The 25,068-nt window shown below is 31.4% G+C and overlaps 1 protein-coding gene across 1 annotated transcript in view; it reads left to right on the plus strand.

Moving 5' to 3' along the window:
• The first annotated feature begins 4,484 nt into the window (after positions 1–4,484).
• Positions 4,485–25,068, plus strand: part of LOC139485604 (Krueppel-like factor 12) — a 44,231-nt gene continuing 23,647 nt past the window's right edge. Inside the window, exons 1-3 of the mRNA XM_071270218.1 lie at positions 4,485–4,626; positions 8,471–8,504; positions 10,554–10,647. Coding sequence (XP_071126319.1) covers positions 4,488–4,626; positions 8,471–8,504; positions 10,554–10,647 — 267 coding nt within the window. The 5' untranslated portion in view covers positions 4,485–4,487. The remainder of the gene's footprint in view (positions 4,627–8,470; positions 8,505–10,553; positions 10,648–25,068) is intronic.

Genomic DNA, 25,068 nt, shown 5'->3' on the forward strand with positions numbered 1-25,068 from the left:
ATTAAAGTGACATATGGCAGCCAGGGTGAAGCATGTTTTTGAGTTCTCCCCTTCTTTTAACATGATATAGTAGTGTAACAGGACAACGTAAACAATGTTCACAATTAATGACAAATGATAAATGAGAAACAAATATTAAAGGTATGCAGCAACCAAAGACAACCACTGCATTACATGCAGGCTTCTGAATTAAAGTGATATATGGCAGGGTGAAGTATGCATTTGAGCGCTTCCCTTCTATCAACATGAGATAGTAGTGTAACAAGACAACGGAAAAATGGCTTTGCTCACCAGATTGACACGAAGTAAAATGAAGGAAGACCCCCCCCCAAAAAAAAAAAAAAAAAACAACAACAACAACCAAACAAACAAACAAAAATTAAAAAAATTAAAAAAATTAAAAATAATAATAAAAAAAAAATAAAAAAAAAAAATTAAAAAAAAAATAATAATAAAAAAAAAACACCGATCATGTTGCTCCTCGAGTAGACAAGTATATTTCATACATCCTTTGGCTACCATATTTGTTTGGTTTCTGCGTTCCTGCATGATGGAGTTGAATCCAGTCAATATCAGCATTTTCGGACGAACCTCAAAGCCTTAATCTATATATATATATATATTTGTAAATTGGTAGATACCACTGTCATAGTGCTTCTATATCAACTTTATTAATACATACACAACTGTATCAAATTCTCTGTTTTAAACTATTTAATAATTTAAACTAACGTCCAAACACGTTAAAGAACAAGGTTGATCGAAGATCTGAAGCATGCATGTTCTTGGTTATTTTTTTTTATATATGGGCTGCCATATTTGCCACTTGTGCAAACTGTTATTTTGAAGATACATTTGTTTTTGACAATTACTATAGTAACTAAATATGTGTACGACTGTACGCGTATGAACCCTGTTAGTCCTAGATACTGCACACTTTGACATTGCCCAAAGCCGGCATCATGCTTTTCTTATACGACTTTTGACATCTTTACGCTAAATTCATTGGATGTGTACTGCATGGTTTATATTTTTGTCTGCGAAAACATGGTTTATAAGTTCTTTATTTGTCGTTGGTGGATGTCTATCACATTCATGATTCTTATTGTTTGCAACTTTTGGACATTGTTTTTTGTTTTTTTCTCCACATTTTTGAATGACGAGGTCTTTTGTTGTTTTACTGTATTGTACGAGTTTTGCGCACTTTGCCCTTTACCAATTTACCTATACTGAGGTCATATTTTCCAATAATTGTCAAGTAAATAGATATAGGAAGATGTGGTGTGAGTGCCAATGAGACAACTCTCCATACAAATAACAATTTAAAAAGTAAACCATTATAGGTTAAAGTTTACCTCAGATGAATTTAGCTGTTGTTTTTTCCTTTTGTTTATATTGCTAATTTGTCCCATTTGTTCATTTTGCTCCTAACGTTTATACATATTCATACATCACTAGCTTTTCAAATGTTTAGGTTTGAACGTATCTAAATAAAATTAAGTCTATAGATTGTGGCTACCACAGGCAAACGATCAGACAAAATTGCCTTCTATAATGTTTGGTTCAGAAATCCAATACCAATGAAACGTTAACAGAATCAGCAAAGGCACACATTTAATTACTTGATGTAAATGCTCCATCATTAGGTAAGATGCTGGTTCTTCCAAGTTCTCCATTAAAACTCTTTTTATCAGCAATCAAAGCCGGGCTTCAAAGTTATTGCGAAGCTACATTTTCTAGATGAGGCGTAAATCAAAAGCAGATATCAAAAAGTTACAAAGATCTTTTAGAGTACATACAATCTAAGACTCTTTCATCTTGCAACAGTATTAAAACATTTGACTTTCCTACACTTTAATCTTGAGTATTCCCCATTCCAAACTAAAAGACAAATTTGAAGGATCGGTCCTGCTTTGTTTCATAAAAAATGACCAACAAGAAATACAAGTATCTCGTCTAATGGTTCAAGATGCTTGATTCTTAATTTACAACATGTTTGTTCTGTTTGGAGGACGTGTTTTCAATAAACAATCGACATTCCCATGGGAACAAACTGTCTTGCCGACTTGTTTCTTTATTCATATGAGGCTCTCTGCATACAGGAATTTCTAAGGAAGAAAGAAAAGAAGTTTGCAGTATCCTTTGACTTTATTTTCCGCTATATAGAGGATGTTCTCTCACAATATAATTAAAAATTGACTTTTTCATGCGGAGATTGACTTTGTTTGGAAAATTTGAAAAAGTAAAATATCAAAAATATCTGAATCCAAGGAAAATTCACAATCAAATCCTTTATCAGAAAGCAAAATCAAAAGGTCAAACGCATTGACAACAGCTATCAACTCCTAACTGGGACAGGCATTTACTTTAAAAGGTAAAAATGGTGGATTAAACGTGATTTTTTTAGGTATTAAAGGGACAGCATCAAAAGTTCAATGTAGGATAAAAAAAAACTAACCCCTGACCCCTCTACCCCCTACCCCCATCTTAACTTATTCGGGAAACATTGATTAACCAATAAAGATATATATAAAATCGATGTCAATTAAACAAAGCTTGTAGCAATTTTGACCCCCAAACTGTTTGAATTAAGTTTGTTTATCCTTCATTGATTTTTTTTTATGTCGTCCCTTATATGCTATATCCGTCATGAATGGTTGTTCTTGTCTAAACGTGCAGTTGCAAATATTTGATGCACATTCAGGACCGCGATAGAGTGGATTTGTATCTTTAATTTGAGTATCCAGAAAAGGTGATGGGAGATCCATTTCTTTTGATTATTTAAAGTTACAAAAGGCATTATTAATGCAGCGAGAGCAATTAACATATTATCTATATCACTGAGGTAACACAAAAGTTTACTAACATCTGGCCATCTTTGAAGTCGGATAGATCAGCTGAACATGAGTTTTCATAAAGACCCACCGAGTTGTGCTTTAATTATGATTTCGTCTGAGATGGTTTTTCGAACACCTTTGTGTTGCCATGAAATATCACATGTTCATTTTCTGCAAAATTATTAATTACTAAGTAAAAAGTTGAATTAAGCCTATTTGAAACTCTTCGCTATATATAACTTCGGTTACCCTATCCGGCCTCAGACATAGATTGCCGTAATCGTATTTGATACAACTTCTTGCACATTTAGGTTTTAAATTCAATGTTCTTCAACTTTGTATTTTATTTTGTCCTACATCTTGTTTCACTGATTCGAGCGCCACTGATGAGTTTTATGTAGACCTGAGTGAGACTAGCGTTATAGTAGTCTCAGTGTGTATAGACGAAACGCGCAGCGTTCTGGCGCGTTAACAAATTGCCGGTAATGGCTGGTCGGAACGGTTATTTGTAGAGGACCTCACAGCCTGAAGCCATAAACTGACAAGTGCATGTATATTCACTATATATACAGTCACTACACTATATACATAAATGACTTTTTTTTTTATCATACCTTGAACCGTTGTTTTTCTTTTACTCTTATTCATGTATTATGTTAGTATTCTTACATGTAATTAGATTTTAATTACGCTCTCTGCAAGCCTATTCAAATCAGGGCCGTAACTGGGTCTCCAAAACAGAGGAGGCAGGAGTCTGAGGGTCGCCGACTAAGACCCCCAGTTAGTGGGGGACCAGAGAGCGAAGCCCGCCGTCCAAATTGTAATATTAGGGTTCAAAATATGTCTTATAACCTCAATTTTTGTATCTTACTTATCGTTTTTGTTTTCATATTAACTGTATGGAGAAATGCATTCGGTAACCAGAGCCGGCTGATAGATGCTTACCTAGATTTTTATTCTATGAAATAAAACTGAGAATAGAAATTTGGAATATGACAAAAACCCGACCTAATTAGAGCAGACAACAGCCGGAGGCCCCCCAGTGGCGGATCCAGAACTTTTCCTAAAAAAGGGGGGGGGGGGCACTCCAGTCATGCTTCAGTGATTCCCTAGCTGTATAATCAACCAAATTTCCCCCACAACTGAAAGGGGGGGGCTCGGTCCCCCAGGCCCCCCTGGATCCGCCTATGCCACCATTGGGTTCTCAACGCACGCCAGCGAGAAAATCCAGCATCTGGATTGTGAACATATTATAAATGAAAAAAAAATGTAACAAAGCTGGACCAAATGCTCCTGATTTGGGACAAGCGCAAAAATGCGGCGGGGTTAAAAATTTTTTGTAAGGTCTCAACCCTCCCCTTAACCTCTAGCCAATGTAGAACAAGGAAACGCATTTCAATACGCACAGTATATCTCATTATTCTTATTTTTCATATTTTTCATATTTTTTACCGAAAAAATCAGACGAGGCAGTCTGCCTCATCGACATCGGTAGTTTATATACGGCCTTGCAAATGAATCCTTAATAGCTATATGTTAGCGTCTTTTTTTAATCCGTTTATTTCTGAATAAATAAAGAATGTTTTTGTGGTAATTTGGATGTAAAAATGTATGTGATAGATATCGAAAGCGACCTGAAGTTGACCTCTTATGCACACCTACTTGAGAAGTGGGTGTGTCAGTCAAAATTGCCCGGATGTTAGGCGTGGTAATGGGCAAAACATGGCGACAGACGGGAAGATATCCGACACGGGTAACGGGGAAAATATCACAGAATTCGATTGCTTTGGTAAGAAAATGTTCATATTATTCATATACTGGAATAATATCTCTTTCACTTCACGTGTCATTCAATTTCAATTCCGGATACAATGCACTGGCTGCTGAAACAGAAAGTCAGCTGATTAGCATAAAAACAATCGATATTCAATCTGTCAATAGGAATTTTCCTTTATTTACAACATTAACATGTTTTTGGTATTTCTTCGTGTAAATATATTTCAGTCGAAATGTGTTTAATTGCAGTTAAATATAATTAAAACAAATTAGTAATTGCATATCAGCTGATCCAGGTCATTGAATGTTGGTCTGTAATTGTTCTTTAGAATATGACCATATATATATAATTGACCAACATAAATACCACACAATTATTGAATTTCGGGAGAATATTTAAAAACGAAATTGATAAGGTGAAAGGCAACGATTTTTCTGTATATTTTAAAAAGAAGTTATGGATTGGTTGCCTTGTAACTGTAAGGGCTATTAGGAGAAAGTCCTAAAAAGTTAACAAGGCCCCTACATGTAGCTATATAAAGACTAAAGTTGTGATGGTTGACCTTTTGACAGCTGTCAGATGACCAAGACAGTGTTTTGTATCATTTACATGTAGTTTTGTGATTTGGTTTTCTCTCAAAAAGAAAAATATTGTGAAAATTTCTATTAAAGTTGCAACACAAAATAAAAAAAAGAGAAATGCATGCTTGTCTTAAAAAATGTATTAAATGTTCACATTGGAGACAAGTTTGCTTAAATCATATGAGCAAATGCCCTATTTGGACTGGCTATGGTTCAATTGTGTTATTGGAACAAAAAAATTGAAATTGGTATTAAATTCTCTCCTGGTCATGATGTTTAATCAAATCCTAAATATCTGGTAAATATATATGCATCCTGGTCGTAAAAGATACTGTAAAACTAAAAATGGGAATTTTTGCTAAGTTTGCAATTATTATAAAAAATTCTAAATATTCCTTAGAAAAAACAATTCTTTAAGTCTGTAAGTGTAAATTTGATATGAAAGGTATATTAAATTTAATATTGGAATCAAAGAAACTGCAAAATAAAACTTTGCAAACAAGTGTCAGTGGCGGATCCAGAAATTTTCATAAGTGGGGGCCCACTGACTGACCTAAGAGGGGGCCCGCTCCAGTCACGCTTCAGTGATTCCCTATATAAGCAACCAAATTTTTTCCCAAAAAGGGGGGGCCCGGGCCCCCCCTCTAAATCCGCCTCTGAGTGTGGTTCAGGAAATTGTGAAATATTGAATATAAACCCCGACCTTTTTACACTGTGTATCATCAGTACACTGTACAGTGGATATAGGTACTAACCAAGCGGGCATGATCGATTTTGACATTACACGGTAAAGAAAATCTTTGTTTGGCTTTATCAATATTAAATGTACATTTCTCATCATTTGAAATTCCTGCTCCCAAATAATGCATCGATTTTGTCCTATTTATAAAGCAACTTTGATATTCTAATAAAAACAATTAACTTGTACATGCGCAAATAGTTGTTAATGTCAACACCAACTTTCAATTTCGATACAGTTGTTGGAACATTTACATGTTTTATCTGAAAGAAACCTAATACAGGGCAAAAGTAATAAATACCAATCATAAACCTACATGTGATTACTCATTCCTTGAAACTTTTTGGGTAATAAACGAGTATGAAAATAAAGTTTTTGTGTATGGTGTACAACAACTTAACTATGCACCGTACATAAGAATTTATGTGGTCAGCTAAACACCGTACACATCGCTTCTTTTGGGATAAAATATCGAAAAATAACATTTATATGAAAGATTTCAATGCCAACTATTGAAACAGCTGTACTTATTACACACGCACAGCGGCCTTCTATCAGAAAAAGAGTTGCAATAAATATAGAATTATATCGGATGAGACGAGTGTCAACTTCTTTGACAAGTATTTGCACATGTTTTTAGTAACCATTCTTGTTTTGGGAAAATAATGAGACATCTCTAATCATCAACCTTCATCCAAATCATTTCTTAAAACAGCAATTATGTTCAGATTGAAGTACACATTGATATTATGTGAACAAAACAAAGATTTTCGTTACCGTGTAAGATGAAAATCGCTCATGCCCGCTTGGTTAGTACCTATATCCGCTGTACGATGATACACAAAGTTTTAGTAAGAATGACTGTATATATTTATTGTGCAGTTTTTGGGGAAAATAAATTTAGAAATTAGCTTGCAGTGTCCTCATAATTTTGTTTTATATGGTGATTTCATCAAAATTTTGAAAGATTCAAATGTATCTATATTGCCAAAAATCCTTATTGAATAAGTTACAACCGAAACATTGAGTATTTATAAAAAAATGGATGTCATTTTTGTTACTCCTCTGACTAAGATTAAAGGAAGGATGGTTGAGTTCCTCATACATGTACTCTAGTCATAGATTGTTCTGGTGTTTCCAGGAGTCAGAGCAATCTTGAAGTACTGATACTCATGTTAGGAACTTAGTCAGTGAGTGTTTTAGTTGTTTGTTATAAGACACCGATACAAAATATACATGTATAACAATAAGTGCCTGCTTTTAAAAATTCCAACTTTCAAAAGGAATTAGTATTCATGATAAAAAGGACAAACAAACAAAATTTAAATAAAAAAAAAAAAATTCCAAATGAGGAAAGTTTTGAAATGTTGCTAGATTTATGTCCCTTTGTACACATTTTTTTTTACCTGTGTACAGATTGATTATATAATACCTATACGCTATACCATGTAAATAGATGGAACTTTTTCAGTGAATAACAGGTAAATAAAGACAATAAGTAAACACTAATATAACATATGCAATAAATGTAATAAAAAAGTCTAACCACAGTTATATTTTTAGAAACTTGTTTTCCTTGATCCACAAACAAGTTGACAAATGTGAGCTTTCATGTTGATACCTTTTGTATAAATTTAAAAAACAAGTGAAATAACCGATATGAATAAAAGAAGATATGGGTTTATGCATTTTTTGGTTTCTCAGGCTTTATTTTTCTCTGTGAAATCTAGGAGTGTATGCAGTGATGTCACAGGCTCTATTTGAATGAAATATAATACAAAATTCTTATCAAATGAAAAAAAGTCAAGATTAACTTGGAGGTTTGATAAAAAAATTCTGACAACAAAATTCAGTTAGCTTTCTGTTTATAATGGAATTTCTAAATTATCTGGTTAGAAAAAGTTTTTTTCAATCTGATAAAATTCTAAAACATATTATGCTCCATTCTACTTACTGTTTCAATGATTCTTAAACAAACCAATGAAATTTTTAAAGGTATAATTAATGAGGACAAAACTCCTAACATTCTGAAAATGTGTGTACAACAAAACAATTGTTATCAGATCCTTAAGCTTTGCTAGGAATCTTGGACATAAGAAAGATCTGTTTAATATTAAAAGCTGCATTGCATGTTTTAATGACTTTGTTTAAGCTGCACATTTACTAGAGGCATACATGTTCAATATACATGACATTTATTTTTTTGCATTTTAAAAACAGCAATCCAATTTCAGCAGAACATGGCGTGCACAAGGCTGGTGTCGTGATTAAAATTGCAACATCTTTGGTAATGCATGTAGATCCATCCTTGGTAATGTTAAATTTTTTTATCAATATGACATATTTTTACCAAATTAGTCAGCTATTCAGTCTCCTTAAAGCCTCAAGTTATTTAGTAATCATCCCTTATTAATTTATATTTCCTTGCTGGTTATGGTTTAAATTTATGTATATTATGAAGGCCTAGAGGAATATAAATAATTGAATAATATGTTTTTATGATGTTTAGTTGACTTTTTTTACAAAATTTTTTCAGATGGAGCTGAGCAGAGCATGAGAACTCAAGAAAGGTATATATTATCTATAGTGTTTAATGCAATCAAAAGGGTTCATTTTCTGGTTGTTTTAATTGATGTGCACCAAAAAGTAAATCAAAGAGAAGTTGTACTGGTCAGCATTAAATATGTCAGCAAATACAATGTGCAATTGAAAACTGTTGGTTTTGAAACTCGGGAAATGGAAAAAAATCAAAATTTATACATTTTATTGGCTGAGCATATTGCACCTGAAAAAAAATTATTAAGAAAAGATCAATCATTACTTAGTCATATCAGCATGTAGACTCTTGTTTAAATTATATGAAAAAAATTAATATGTTTTTTTTCTTAAAAATATTTTTTTTAAATGAACTGTTCATGTATTAAGTTCCTTAACATCCTCAGTTTTTTCAAGGTAAAAAAAGTAGAGTCCAACTGTTAATGTGTAAACCCTTATAAAGATATAAACAAAGGACACTTAGATAAAGACTACATTGCTTTTATTGCATACCTAAAATGTAAGTTAAAGGTACCAGTACTTGAGATCTCTCAGGGTTAGAAGAGCCATTTTATTTGTTATTTCAGGGTTAAAGATAGAAAATGAGGAAGTCTATGACACTTTTTCAATCATAATATCAAGATAAGAGAATTTTGAAGAACACTCGATAATCACATATTATAGTTTTTGACACGTAAAGCGATATAAATTGTTACATTTAAATAAGGTAGTCTAACAATTGACTGGTTAAGATATCAATACGATTTAAATATTCGACTACGATAACGGTATAGACTCAAAAGATTAAATTGATAGCGGACAACGCTCAGGTGGTCAGTGTATTTATAGTAAAAGGTGATATGTTTGACTAGACATTATGATATATATAATTATTGAATATTGATCTGAACTTAAAAAGTGATAATTAGGGGTTGATTTCATTTTTCATTTCAAGCACTAAAAAAAGATTTCATTTTTTATTTCAAGATCTAAAAAAGGTTGTATAAAAGAAATTTCATTCCTAGATAATTTGTGAATTCAGATAGTAATCATTGAACATTGTTTAATAATTTCCTGCATTGATAAAATGACAATTTTTTTGTTGAAACAAATAGACAGCAAGAACAATATTGTGGGTATGAAATAGTACGTTTAGAATGTTTTGAAATGGAAATTTGACTCCAAAAATGTAAGTGGTTCAGATTTTATTCCTCTTCTGCTCAAATTTAATTAGCCTTTAGTTACATGTATGTTATGACCACAATTTCATGGTAAATTACCTCTAACCAACGTAAAAACAATATTGAATAGAATGACAAACACAGACTGATTAACTGTTATTTTTATGCTGTGGGTTCATTTATTTTTCTTGATGCTAAAATTTGTGGATTTTGAAAAAATGTATTTTTCATGAATATTGTTTTCTTGATTTTGTAATTAAGCTAAAATTTTATGAATTAGTGTTGGAAGCATTTTTAAGAAGCAATGACAAAAAAATATAGAAGTATGCAACAAGCATCAATGATACAGCAAATTTACCTAACTAGACAATAAATGTTTAAACTTGTGGTATATATATATGTCAGTGAGAAGTCATCCCAACTACAAAAAAAAGAGAGAAACACATCAAGAACACACCTGTAGCCTGTGGGTTTGAGGGGAACCCTCTCCTTGAAAACAAATAAGCACTGTTAAAGTCGATGTTCTGTTTGAATTGTAACTGTTGTGAATTAGTTATAGTTTCAGTTTAGAATTTTATACTCTTTTATTTGCTTAACGTTTTACCGCCATTTTTGACTTAACAATAGGCCCACAACGTCGTCACTTGCCGACGTCTCTTTGTATACTTTAGACTCTAGTAAAGCATACGAAACATTGAAGACGCTTTTGTGTTTACTCGCCTTTATTATCGATGCGTCCAAAACAGTAACTGTTAAAGTTGAGCATGATTGTATGTAACTTTTTATTACTTTGAACTTTAAATTGCTTATCCTATGCCTGCATGTGTATAACAAAAACTCAGAAATGAAGATGCATTTTCTTCTTAATATTGCTTTCGTCAAAATCTTTTTCTTTTGTTTCAGTTCCTTGTCAATAAACAGATACAACGAGTTATTTGATGATTATGAAGCAATTCAGATCACCATTAAACAAGAATATGATGACAGTTCTGATCAGGTAAGATAACTTGTCCAACAAGAGACTGCTGCTTAAAATGTGAGCTTTTGCATCACATGGTATCCGTCTGCCAGCAACTCACAAAAAACTCTCCTCTAAAATCTATTAAGGATACTTAGGATCCATTGAACTTTCATCTTTACTCTTTAGGATTGTTTGAAACTTTACATGTGTGACCATAAAAAAATATTTCTGTTTTATTTAAAATAAAGGTTAATACATGTATAACATTTGATATATGACATCTTTCATGTTTTAGTTGTCAGTTTTTGGATTGCATATTTAATAAAATTCAATTAATACAGCAGTCAATACATGTTAGTGTGTCAAATGTTGATATTATATAACACCTTACAGGAATGTACACTCTCAAGTCTTGTGTACAACCCTTCATTCAATTGAAGCCCAAACATAATGGGATGCTTGATTCTAAATTATCTGATGATGCAGCCTATCCATCAACACAATAGCTGTTACCATAAAATGAAAGCTGGTGTGAAAACACTAAATTGGACCATTCTGCAGTAGTGTAGCCTATAAGGTCTACTGGTTCAAGATTAAGGGTATAACAATTGTAAAGTTTGGTACAAAATGTATCTTTCAGTTTCAGCAGTTTGTTACTTGAACCTTGCTCATTCAAAGGTCATCAACAAGCTCCATCAGGTCTATAGTTATATTATTTAGCCTGAAAGAAGTTAAGGAGGGACTACTTGCAGGGGCGGATCCAGCCATTTTAAAAAGGGGGGGTTCCCAACCCAGAGTAAAGGGGGGGTTCCAGCTATATGCTCCCATTCAAATGCATTGATCGGCCAAAAAAAGGGGGGGGTTCTAACCCCCGGAACCCCCCCTCTGGATCCGCGCCTGACTTGTCATCCCTGTCCATAACCAGTTTCAAAATTAATTGATATATATCCAGCCATTTACAAAGATAGGATTAAGCATCTTTGGGCAACTGACAATTCCTATTATAAAGGCCATATAACCCATTATTTTATTCATTTGCTTTGGAATTTTTATCTTTATTTCTGAGTTCATAACTTATATACCAAGTCCTAGTTACCTACAATAGAAAAGATGATATAAAATTACTTATATGGGAGTATCAAAAAAAGGTCACTCTGACCTGTTTTTTATGCTTCATTTATATTCAATTTATCTATCAATAGAATCTTTCTTACAGCCATACAAGTAAAAAGATATAAATATTCATGAAATACGATGTAGAGAATAAGTTTGTCACTTTGAACTGTGTATCGGGTGGCATCATCGGACATACCTATATACCGTTACCTACACCCTAGCCTTCCTCGGTTGCCACCTTAACATTAGTTATTAAAACCATTAGAATATTTCTCGTTTAGCCCTGTTTCTTAGTGGATGAGTTCCTGTCTTTACTATATATGATGAATACCTTTAAAATCTTAGCTACAGATATTTGTTATAGCATTCAACAGTCGTGATGTCATTTTAGACATGCATATAATTTGAAATTGTGAAGATTCTTCTTTTCTTTTTTTGTATTCTGTTTTTGCTTGAATTTGATTTAGAGCAAAATCTTTATATGCATCTGAGGGTTACTTAATGATGTAATATTAAAAAAAAAAAATGACTGCTGAATTTTGTAGTGATCTTGTTATTTTTGCTGTTGAAATGATGTAAGTTTACAATCATTAGATGGAACAAATTTTGTCTTAATTTTATCCTATCCAGTATTTGCATTTCTTCATTGACTTTGAACCAATCTGGCTGTAAAATAAAATTGTGTATTTGGATTTTGGACATGCAATAAGTTAAAACAAATTTTGGTAGCCATTTGATAGTCAACTGTATACACATTGCTACCTTTCAAAGACTGATGGTCTTTTGATCCAGGTAACTTCGTTTCCCAGTATAAATCTAGTCTGTGATTAAGTTAATCCATGGTATTCTGTGAGGATTTGTTTTATCTCTGGGCTGTCTTCTTGTTTATTTAAAAAATAGTCTGAAAGTTTCACAGGCCAAAGTTTGATATACTGATGTAAGAACTTGTGCCTTTGAATAAATTTTCCTTGATGTTGAAATTTGACAATTAAATCAAAATTAATTGACCTTCCAAGTTGATTAAATTTAACCTAGCATATCTGTCAAGTTGATTAAAAATTTACCAAAAAATATTGACTAAGAGAGGATTGAAGTGTTAACATTTGTTTGGTTCATACATTAGAATAACAAACCTTTCTTAAGCCTAGATCTCAACAATTGAAAAAAATAAGGTTATGTAAAGCAAACAGTGGGCTAATTATTTTATAGATATATATAAAATGTTATTTCAGTAATGGATTTCAGATTAGCCAAAAAATAGAAAACATCTTTTCCCTCTTCATAACAAATTGACCCCCTTCTCACGGTTTTTTAAAATTATTATTTTCCCACAGTTAGTGGAGGCATCATCTAACGAGCCTTAACTTTGAAAAGATGTAAAAATAAATAATATTTAAAAAAAAAGATTTTATATTAAGTGTTAATTTTTTTTGATTTTATGTTGTCCTTGAATTACATGCAAGTTTTGAATATTTTGTCAATCAAGGTGACAAGACATACCATGCAAGTTTAAATTAAGATATTAAAAAGAAAAATTCTGCTGAAATGTGTGAGTCAGCATAGTGACCAGAAAAGCTTTTTGAGGGCCAGTGTAGTTTGGGTGTCATGTGTTGGCTGACACAAGTCCTATGTTAAATCTTCATTTGACATGAAAACAAACAAAGCTTTTAATGGAGAGAGGTGATTAGGGCTTGTTATGATAGATAGAGATAGTCCCTATATAAACAACAGGTATCCTCTGTACATTCACATCTTAACAAATTACAAGTTCATATGACTTTCAGATTTTTTTAACTGTCTATGAGTGATTTGAGCTATTCTGTGATTCATGAGTATTAACCTCCCCAGTTTAACTCACATCTCCTTAATTCATGAGTATTAACCTCCCCAGTTTAACTCACATCTCCTTAATTCATTTTAAGATAGTAAAACAAAAAATTTACTATGGATTCAGTGGTTTTCATGAATTTTTGATTTCAAGAATTTGCCAAAGTCAGTCAAAAAAGATGACAAAAAATGGTTACTATTTGAAATTTAATTTGTGGTTCACCAAAATAAGAAAAAAAAAATGATATCCACTGAATATTAAATAATCCATAGTAATTTTTAAAAGCTGGTTAATTGAATTTGCAAAATAAGAACTTTACCAATTCTACATACAACAAAGGAACAGAAAATGGGTAATCTATCAACAAAAAGTATTCTTCTATTTTGTGTGAGATAGAAAGAAACTAAATGACAAGGTTTATGTTTTGAAAATTATGAACTTTTTGTTTGTTTCTCTCATGGTCTTTACATTATCACATTTGTTATCAAATTTTTTGAATAGAGTTGAATGGGACAAATTAATCTTGACAGAATTACTAGTTTGTATTTTTATGGTTCCCTAGAACAAAAAAAAACCCATCAAACTTTGCTGAAGATTTGTTATAACTTCCACATTATTGTATCTTGTTGTGTCTAAAAAGAAACGTCTTGAAAAATTGGTTTATTTATACAATTATAAAAAGTAACTATCAAGATTTGTAGAATTAGGCCTGAGGACCTTGGGTCTTTATTGTATGATGGCCCATTTTTGAAATGATTCCATTGACATCGAACCTCATTGATTGGTATATTGGGGAGTACAAGCGTGGAGATATAATAGCCTCATAATGTAAAATGACCTGTGAGCATAGTTCTACACAGATTTGAAGATTTTTTTTTTTAAAGTGGTATTATCTAAAATTGTTTTTGTTGAGGAAATGGGTGTTGCTTGAAATAGAATTGTAAGAAATAAAGAAATACAATAAAAAGTAATCATATTTTGTCATCAAAAACTTATTATCGGCCATCAATATATAAAGTCATGATAGATTTGTATGTACAGATTATATAAACAGTTTTATGTCAAGTGGCCACACCCTAACGTCTTGAGGCAAACACACAGTAATTATATTTAATAACGTAAATACACTGAAGTTAATGTGTAGAACATGTTTTCATTTTATCTGTTGATTATATATTTATATATATAGTTATTAATATATGACACTCTCTGATATGGGACTTAAAATCTTTTTGTGAAGTGCAAATTTTTTTAATTTGGATTATTAGGTAATTGCTTTGTATGATTGGTAATTAAATGGAAACTGAGCAGGTAGGTGAAGACTTTTAGAATAATCAAATAAATTGCATGCCTTTTATAAAAGTTTATTGAATATGCTCAATAATCAGCTAAAGTTTGGGTGTTTCATGTCTGTAGTTGGCCTGCATGGTCAGTCAAATTTTAGAAATAATATTAAGGTGTTCTTTGCATTGAAAAGGACTATTGTTGCTTTTGAAAATCCCAAATAAAGATTAAGCTGCTTAAAAATGGATTTTTATATGTGAAAACATTTAAATATATAATTGCAATGATTAAATAGACATTTTATTGAACACACAAATGACCCAATATACGATATTCAGTGGGTATGCTACATGATAGTTCTCCTTATTGTCATAATCACATATGCATAAGGATGAACATTTCTTGTATTTTCTACTTCTTTCGGACGTAAGGATTACACAAGATATTTTTATGCCCCCACCTTCGATAGTAGAGGGGCATTATGTTTTCTGGTCTGTGCGTCCGTTCATCTGTCCATCTGACAGTCCTTCCGTCGTCTGTCCTGATTCAGGTGAAATATTTTGGTCAAGGTAGTTTTTGATGAAGTTGAAGTCCAATCAACTTGAAACTTAGTATACATGTTCCCTATGATATAATCTTTCTAATTTAAATGCCAAATTAGAGTTTTTACCCCAATTTCAGGGTCCACTAAACACAGAAAATGATAGTGCGAGTGGGGCATCCGTGTACTATGGACACATTCTTGTTATTTTTATTTTTGAGCATCTATAAATGAATAAGTATCCTGCTGTTCAGTTACATGTAGAAATGTCTTGATTTCTTAAACCCTGCAGATTGACTTTGGTAAAGAAATGGTAAATTTACTTCTCCCTTTCAGCATAAATATAAATCTCATCTTCCCTAGCTTGAGGTTTCTATCTGGTCCCTTATACTCTAGTGACCAGTAAGGTCTGGATTGTATCCCTTGGCTAGCAAATATGTAAAAGCCTTTGCTGTATGGGGTTGTCCGTTTGGTTATGTGGGATTTATAAATCTTTAGTCATAAGTTAGGTCAGAAAGTTTGAAGAACCCTTGCAAAAACTAATATAATTATTATTTCTTAGAGCAAGCAAAAATCAATCCATTTTGATTTTAAAGGATCCATGCTAACTTTCTATAATTTTTCTGTTGGTTTTAATTTAAAAGTACTTATGCAATTTTCTTGCATGATATGTTGGGAATCATTTTTCAGTAGAAAAATAAATGCTTCGTTACAGAAAGATATGGTTTATTAGTTAAATGACATACATGTACCAGTATTTAATGCAATTTACTTTTTATCAGATATTTATGACTAATATTCAAAAATTTTAAAGTAGGAAGAAGATAAACAACAAATTAAAAAATTGGTAAAGGTGCAGGGTTATCCATGTTGAAAATAAAATGTAGATCTGCTTTATTTCAAGACTTAAAATTTTGGCATCCTCCTCAAAGTAAGGTGACATAATAGTTATGGCGATTTAGAATTATGCAATCTTTACAGATATAGGGCATGTGTAAGCAGTACTTTTATGCATTGGTATATTGTAAAGTAGGGATAATAAGTTCATTTCACTGACTATATGGTATGTGTTTTGCTTATTGTTGAAGGTCGTACATTGCCCTACATAGTTACTTAATCCACTTATTTGGACTTGAATAAGTAATTGTCTCATTGGCCATCATATAGAAATAAGAAGATGTGATATGATTGCCAATGAGACAACTCTCATCAAGAGACCAAATGACACAGAAATTTACAACTATAGCTCACTGTACGGCCTTCAACAATGAATAAAACCCATACCTCATAGTCTGCTATAAGAGGCCATAGTCAATGCAGCGTATTTGTATATAGAGCTGGTTAAGAAGTTGGGAATGTATTAAGTTGGTAGTTTTACTGACTAAAGCAGCTTATGGTCTTTAAGATAATCAGCTATGAAGCTTTCAAGTCAGTATTTGTGTATTCATTGATTGTCAAAGCTTTCAAGTCGGTATTTGTGTATTCATTGATTGTCAAACCTTTCAAGTCGGTATTTGTGTATTCATTGATTGTCAAACCTTTCAAGTCGGTAGTTGTGTATTCATTGATTGTCAAAGCTTTCAAGTCGGTATTTGTGTATTCATTGATTGTCAAAGCTTTCAAGTCGGTATTTGTGTATTCATTGATTGTCAAAGCTTTCACGTCGGTATTTGTGTATTCATTGATTGTCAAAGCTTTCATGTCAGTATTTGTGTATTCATTGATTGTCAAAGCTTTCACGTCGGTATTTGTGTATTCATTGATTGTCAAAGCTTTCACGTCGGTATTTGTGTATTCATTGATTGTCAAAGCTTTCAAGTCAGTATTTGTGTATTTATTGATTGTCATAATGATATCTATATGGACAAAAACACCTTAACGTTTTCCATCAATAAGTTTTCAGAAATCCTTTATAGTTAGAGAATTATTTAACACCTTGAACTTTGTCATGTAAAGATGATGAAGTAATACTTTCATTCAATAAAACTAGAATTTTTCCATCAATAAATTATCAGATATCGGTGATACTCAGAGAATAATTTAACACCATGAGATTGTTCATATATAGAAGGTGATGCAATTCTTCCATTCAATGACAATCTAGGACACGATGGCAAGTGCATGGTACTTACTTAACACAAGGACATTGCACGATTTCTTATTGTTGGTTAACTATAAGTGGCGTGAAACGGTAGTTTTAGTAGCTTGTACAAAAAGAAATAACAAGTATGCTGAAGTGTTCAAAGTACCAGTGCTGGCACATGGCATGATCAAATTTCATTTAGACAGAAGGCATTTGTTTGTTGCGGTGCAATTAAGTTTTCAGTACTTGTAAAAAGAAGAATTTTTACTTTCCATAAGTAATATTTTAAAGTATTTGGATCATCAACTGAAGTTAAAAAAAGATCAGTGATATTAAAAGCCGACAAAAAGTTAATGTTTTTGTCTGACAGCCATAATAGTACATTTTTTTTTGTCATGTACTTTAATTCTTTGTCCTAATTGTAAAAATACATTTTTGGTGTTTTATGAATAAAAGGAAATTTGGCATATACGTCAATGAGACAGCATATAAAACTAAAACATTTACCAAGGACATGTAGAGGGCAACATACAGAATTCAACAAAAGACAGGTGTCAACAATTTGTATGCTTTAAAAGTCACCATTAAGTCTAAAAAAATTTTTTAAAAAAAATGTAGCATTGATGAAGAAAATGTTGGGAATACATCAATGAGACACTCAATTGAAATACAAAAACAATATTCTAGAGTACAGCAGACAGATGTCTTTTCAAATTGACTAGCTCTAAAGCATCCCTAGTTTGTAAAAATTGAAAATAAATTTACGTTAATAAACAAAGTTTAAAAGGGAGATATGGGGTATACAGCAATGAGGCAAGGCAAATAATATACTCAAAATACCAATGAGAAGGCAAACAAAATTGACAAAATAACCAAGGACAGCTAGAGGGTAACATACAGACTTCAACAATAGACTTGTGTCTTTACAAACTGTCTCTTTAGTCTATAAAAATTGTACATACATTTAGCATTTTAATATACAAGTTTAAAAACATCTAGAAAAAAATATGAAAGTTATTGCATTATCTTTTGATTTCCACTATTAGAGTGTTGGGTAATGTGTTTTGAAGTCAGGTGACTGCTGGCCTTGTTATCGTACAGTATTTACAACTCCATAATTAGCCACATATAAACTTTTGGCAAACAAGCAGATTATCTTCATCTGTATTTTGGTATTTATTTTTAGCTTAATTCTAATATAAAATCGGAAACTGATAGGGTTTGGTCCACGGAAGAAGAAATCTTTATTTGATTACTCGTATAAACATAGGAAGGTGTTGGCTATAGATAACAATCAGTAGAAATACTTTCATCTTTTACCTGTTGGAGACATGCGTCAGGGATTCTCGCTTCGCCTAGTACCGTTAACATGGAGGACAGTCACCCAACACTTTTAATGTAAACATTGTCATTTGAACCACCGCTAAGAATCTGCTGTTATTATGATACACCAGTATCGCAGTCCATCATCGCTTAATTATACAAGATTAATTTGTTATCAGATGATGCTAGCTTAAGACTAGTATAGTCAACCTTTGACTCCTGTATGTCTAGGGGCGGGGCGTTATTCCATCTGTCAAATCATCTAGAGCTCTACAAACTATAAACTTTTATTGAGAGGGTGGGGTAAAGATTTTTTATTTTGACTAAATGAAGGTGTGGATCATTTAGTTGTAAGAATTATGGCCATGTCATTCAGCGGAATAGATTTACAGAACGGATATCACAGAGAAGGAAAATTAGGATGGAACTTTCCGTATTATTTCAATCCAGGGGTATGTTAGAATTTGCAGTGAATGGTTTAAATAAATATATAAGTTTATTTTTGCAAATAGGTTTTATGAGCAATCTCTATTTATTTAATTACTGAATGTATGTTTGTATGTGTTGCATACCTATTAGATCTTGGTTGACATCTTAAATCTGTTCTGAAGCATTTGCTTCGTTGGAAAATCCTTCTTTAAAACATATTTTTATAAGTTTAATGCAATGTACTGTAAATTCATAAATTATTGCATGCATTTATTATTGAGATTTTGTCATTTTAGACCAAAATGCGATTTTTAATGTATTCATGTAGAGAATGTCAAAATACAAGTTTAAATTTGTGAGTACAACTGCTGTCGCATTTTTGCAATAATAAATACAATATTGCAATAATTTCTGAATTTGCAGTACCCAGAACCTTGCTGGCTTCCACATTTCTCTGCTTTACTTACTTTCTGACTTTATAACTCAGTTCTAAGTTATTCCACTAAAAACCCATGGGTCTATTTTAATCGGATGATGTCTAACTGCAAGCACATTCCAAACTGCCTTTATGGTTTTCATAGTAACTGAAGTTCAGTTCAATTAGCAGGCTACATTATCTGTGTGGATGTACCTATTCATGGAAAACAGTATTTGACTGTTTAAACTTGAACTACTTTATTTGAAAAAAACAGTATATCATGTTGAGAATTCAAAAACTTCATAGAATTTGTGAAGGTGTTGATACTAAGAGCTGTGAAAACTGCAAATCATGGCATTCTCAAAAGGTGAGTTGGGATTTCATTTTGAGCAACTTTAATAAATTTGTGGACACACATGTTTTTATTCCTTTTTAGTAAACTTTTTCAAAGAATTATAATTGATAAAGTAATTACTTCATTATCATTATTGTTAAAAAGCACATGGAAGCTAGATTTTTTTATAATTAATTTTCAAAGTTTGAAGCATTCAGTATTATTATGTTCATGTTTTTCAACTTTGAATAATTTTCTCGAGAGTAGAAAATGTTTTTGAAACCTAGTCAAAAGATCCTATGATGAGATTTTGTACTGATAACAAAGTTGTATTTTCACAAAAAAAGTTGTTATGGACTCAGTTTGTAATATTTGGAAGGTAAACACAAATTCATGATGGTGGTCCTGTCTTTACATTTTCCTAGTTTCTGTCAAGTGTTAGTCCAATGATTGAATAGTAATTTATCCACATGCTACTCGATCAAAGTCAAATTTATTTTACTCAGCTTTAAAACATTTCTGGTTGCATTACATTTATCAGTCTATTTCTTTCAATGATTACATATCTATCATAAACCTTTAGTTATGATATAGTATACACAGAGGGATCAATTTTAGTTTAATTAATATTTAATTTCTTTATCAAGATAAATTTACTGGAAGAAACAAATTTTTTTTTTGAAAATATCTAAAAAAATTAAAATAAGTATTTTGTTATTCAGTAGTTTTTGTTTATTGCTGTGTAACATAATTGTTTTTGTTCATTATTTTGTACAGAAATGACAATATAAGTTTTCTTGTTTTCTTGTACATTGTATTACATTTATCCTGTTGAGGCTTTTATATCTGATTATATGGTATGAGCTTTGCTCATTGTTGAAGGCTGTCTGGTCACCTATAGTTGTAAAGGAGTAGGGGCATTAAGGCCTGGTTTTGGCCCAAGAAAATAAAATGTTTGATTACTTTTTCAAATTGGCACATAATTTTGAGAAATGCATAGGGTCAAGAAATATAAATGAAAAACATGAAGATTCTTATGTGATGACGTCACAATTGCGTCATAATATGTACTGTTTAAAAAAAAAAATTTAACAGAAGCTTTATTATAACTATTGACAAATATAAAGTTGTTTCTTGGCTGCGCACATACTTTTTCAAACTAAAATATACTTAAAAAGTTGATGAAAAACAAGGAAAATCACGAAATTTTACAAAATATGCAAATTAAGTCATGATTTGTTGCCATTGTAACTTGTTCAATGTCCAAAATTGTTTTGTTTTTCTGAATACCTTTTACCTAAGATACTTTGTAGTAATTTAAAAATATGTATGATAACTTTTAAATTTGCAGTACTTTTTGGGCCAAATAAGGGCCTTAATGCCCCTACTCCTTTCTGTGTCATTTGGTCTATTGTGGAGAGTTGTCTCATTGACAATTATACTACATCTCATTTGTATGTTGACTTTTAAATGCATCGATTAAGATTATGATTATACAATTGGTGTGAAATTGTTGCAGCTAATATTTTTTTTTGTGAATATCAATTTGCTGATTAAACAGTTTGTAATGGGCTGGTCACAATTTACTACAGGCAATGAATACAATTGTGTGTTCCTGCATTTTTAAATGACATGCTGTATGTATGAAATCTACTTGGAAGTACAGCAGCCAATTTAAAGTCAAGAAAAACATATTTCCATATTTTTTTTTTAACTTTGAACCTTTGTTTTTATCATCTTTTATACTAATACTATAAGGTGCATTTTAAAACTAAATTTTATTGTACATGAGTGTTTATTCTTCTTTGTAAAGTATTTATGCTAATCCATCAATGACATTAAAAAAAGAATATGTTACTTAAAAAAGTAGCTTGAACCTCTTTGACTAATCAATGCTCATCTTAAGTTGTATATGTCATGTAACAAACAGATGTTGACAACAGATGGTGTCTCTTTATATTTATTTACAAGTTGTCTTGCTGGACTCCTGTCCATTTAGAGTTTAGATGTTTGACTATTGAGGTATGATATCTTTCAGTACTTATTTTATAGTTGGGTTGCATTGGCATTGACATATACCAAAGTATCTCCTATATTGCTATTAGTATTTTCTGAACAAGCAAGCTAATATATGACTGACAGTGTTACCAACAGTAAAAACTTTATCAAGGAAGTTAACAGTTGTGGATACATAGGGGAGGAGTGGGTGAAGTGGGCGTAACCCATCTTTGATCTTGATTCAGATGATTTTTGAAAATAAAATCGTCTACCAATGTTTTTGCATCAATCAACTTGTTGATATGTATTCTGTTTTCTGGTATAAACCCCCTTTTTCAAAAATTGTGGATCAGTCTCTGGTTACTGGTATCATTAGCCCCTGTTTCAAAAACTGGATCAGTCTCAGTAATCATGAAAATAATGAAATCAAAAGTAGCAGTCTTTTATAAATTATATACTATTTGTATTTATTATAGCCAAAAAAAAATTCATTGTTTCCTCCAATAGCAATATAACTATCTGTTGTTGAAAAAAAGAATTGCAATGATAAATGCATGCAAACATTTTCAAATTAACAGTATTTAAAAGTAGAGAGCAGATCAGGAAGCAGGCAAAATCTTGTTAGGAAGGATGTATAATAAATGCAATAACTTGTAGATACTAACCAGATTCAAACCTAATAAATCAAGACAAAACAATCAATGAGGGTGTTAGCCAGACAAGACTGCCTTCTGCCCCCCTTAAGGATGTCTGCTGCTCTAATTTAAAATAACAAGGATTTCATGTGATTGCTTAAAATGAAAACAACTTTGATATTTAAAAAAAATGAAGTAATAAAATCGATAGTCTCGTGTGTAGTTTTCAAAATACGAGACATTTAGAAAATGGCGGGAAAAGGGTTTTCTTCAGACTTTACTATTTGTTAACATTGGAATTGTTTTTTACCCTTTAAACCAAGAAAAAATAACAAGGATTTCATGACAAAAATTCAAATGGTCATCAATGATCTATTGAACAGATTTATGAAGACAAAAGTGGGGTCTCGTGTAAAAAATATTTTAATACATTTGTATGGATAAAACCTGAGAAAATCGAAAATATGACAAGAATTCAAAAACATGACCAGCAGACATCCTTAATGCATGTCCATGCTCATTTTATAAATAGACGGCATAGGCACTTATGTCTTAGAATTTTTTCCCCTAAATACCTTAATAATATTTTCTGAGACAAGTGCCTGTTATAGACAGGTTCTGAAATAAGTCTTTAGTTAGCCCGATTGGGTGTATATCTAGTTTACACCCTAATATCATGGTGCAAAATTATAGCTTTCAATAATTTAGTAGGGGGTCTTTCATCAATTTAACCTTATTTCATGTCAAAGCAGGATAAATACAGGATATACTATTACATTAAATGGCATCATAAGAGTGTATCTTATACTTACAAATAAATAAACAAGTCACTATCATTGATATAAAAAATAATCTTCTTTTATTAAAATAATGTTGTACTTAATTCTTTAGCTTAAAGGAAAATATGACAATTTAACGTTAACATAAATCTGTGGCAAGTTGTCCTGTTTTGGGTTTATAAGTTTGACCCTGTATATAAGAAGATTAAATGTAAATTACAACCAGGACACACCCATTTGGAAAACGCCTTAAGGCGGAAACTAATCTGTACTTATAAAATAATGGTTCATAACATTGCACAAATAACAACAAAGGATAAATAATAATTGGAGAATGAAATGGTTGCTAAGACTTCAGAAATTGTAAGTTATGTTACTAATTTGTTTAGTCTTCCCAGTGTCTGATGTCTGTGAATTTAGTCTTTTGATCAGCGTCTTGTTATTTAGTACTTTTTATCCCTACTTCGTTAGGGAACTGTCATGGTATTGACTGCTTTTTGACTTTGTGTTTTTGTGTCATTAGGTAAATGCTATCTCATTGACAAAGATACCACATCTTCTAAAATCATTTTGTTTTCATGAGACAACTAGCCAATGTGTAAATTCAGAAATAATAACATTTATTTATTTTTGCCATTGCAAATCAATAGACAAATATGCCAGTTTGACAATTTTTATTTACTGTTTTAAAAATGCAAATAAGGTGATCAGAATTTAAAAAAAAGGAGCTTATTTTTTTTATGTGGTTCCAAGCTGTTCACATTTTTTTATGTCATAAAACATGGTAAAAATGTGCAACAATTTATTTATAAAAATGAAGACTTTAGATATACTTTTAGTTTGTATGTTATCATTGTAAAATCCTGGTATTTGGAAACTATTGCAAGCTTGTTATGAAAGGTTACTCAGGGGAGATAACCACTTAATTTTAGGTTATCTGTGTTCTAATTGCTCTTATATTCAAACCCTGAATTTAAAAAAAACCTCCAAAACTGATGAAGGTGTTTAAAAACTTATTTTCTGACTAAATATAGCCATTTTCATTGTAATTTACCAAACTTAATTTAATTTAATACATGTTTTCAAATTACATTTACAGAACATGCACATCAATTAAAAAAAATGACACAACATTATATTTGCAGTTACTTGTAACCTTTCTTTAAATACTCTTTGCTTCCCAGTAGAAAGATCCTGTCACAATGCATAACATATAATCACAAGACTAATTTTCTTGTCATATGATGCCTTTTTACAACCACTTGATGAAGATTCTAGTATATGACATTTCAAAGCAATCCAAAGTAATTAGCCCGAGAATTAGCCTCTAAAATACAAAACACATCTTGGCTGGCTTACAGATATATAAATCTTATGAAGATAGGCACTTTGAAATTTTGAATGCTTATATATTCAGCCTTGTTTTGACTGCTGGTCTGCTTCTAAGTATTATAAAAAGGTGGAGATGTACAATCAAACATTTTTTATAGAGTCTATAGGTACCATGTGATAGTTGATTTTATATTTTGATGTTTGAGCAAATATTGACACTATAGATGTGTAATTTAAACAAAACATTTTTTAATCAATTCTATAATTTCCAAGACTGAATTTTTTTCTTTATTTTATAATTCTTTATTAAGTCTATCAGTTGCAAAAAGAACATAAATATATTGACTATAGATATAC

This window comes from Mytilus edulis, chromosome 8, assembly GCF_963676685.1.
Source record: "Mytilus edulis chromosome 8, xbMytEdul2.2, whole genome shotgun sequence".
Taxonomy (NCBI): Eukaryota; Metazoa; Mollusca; class Bivalvia; order Mytilida; family Mytilidae; genus Mytilus; species Mytilus edulis.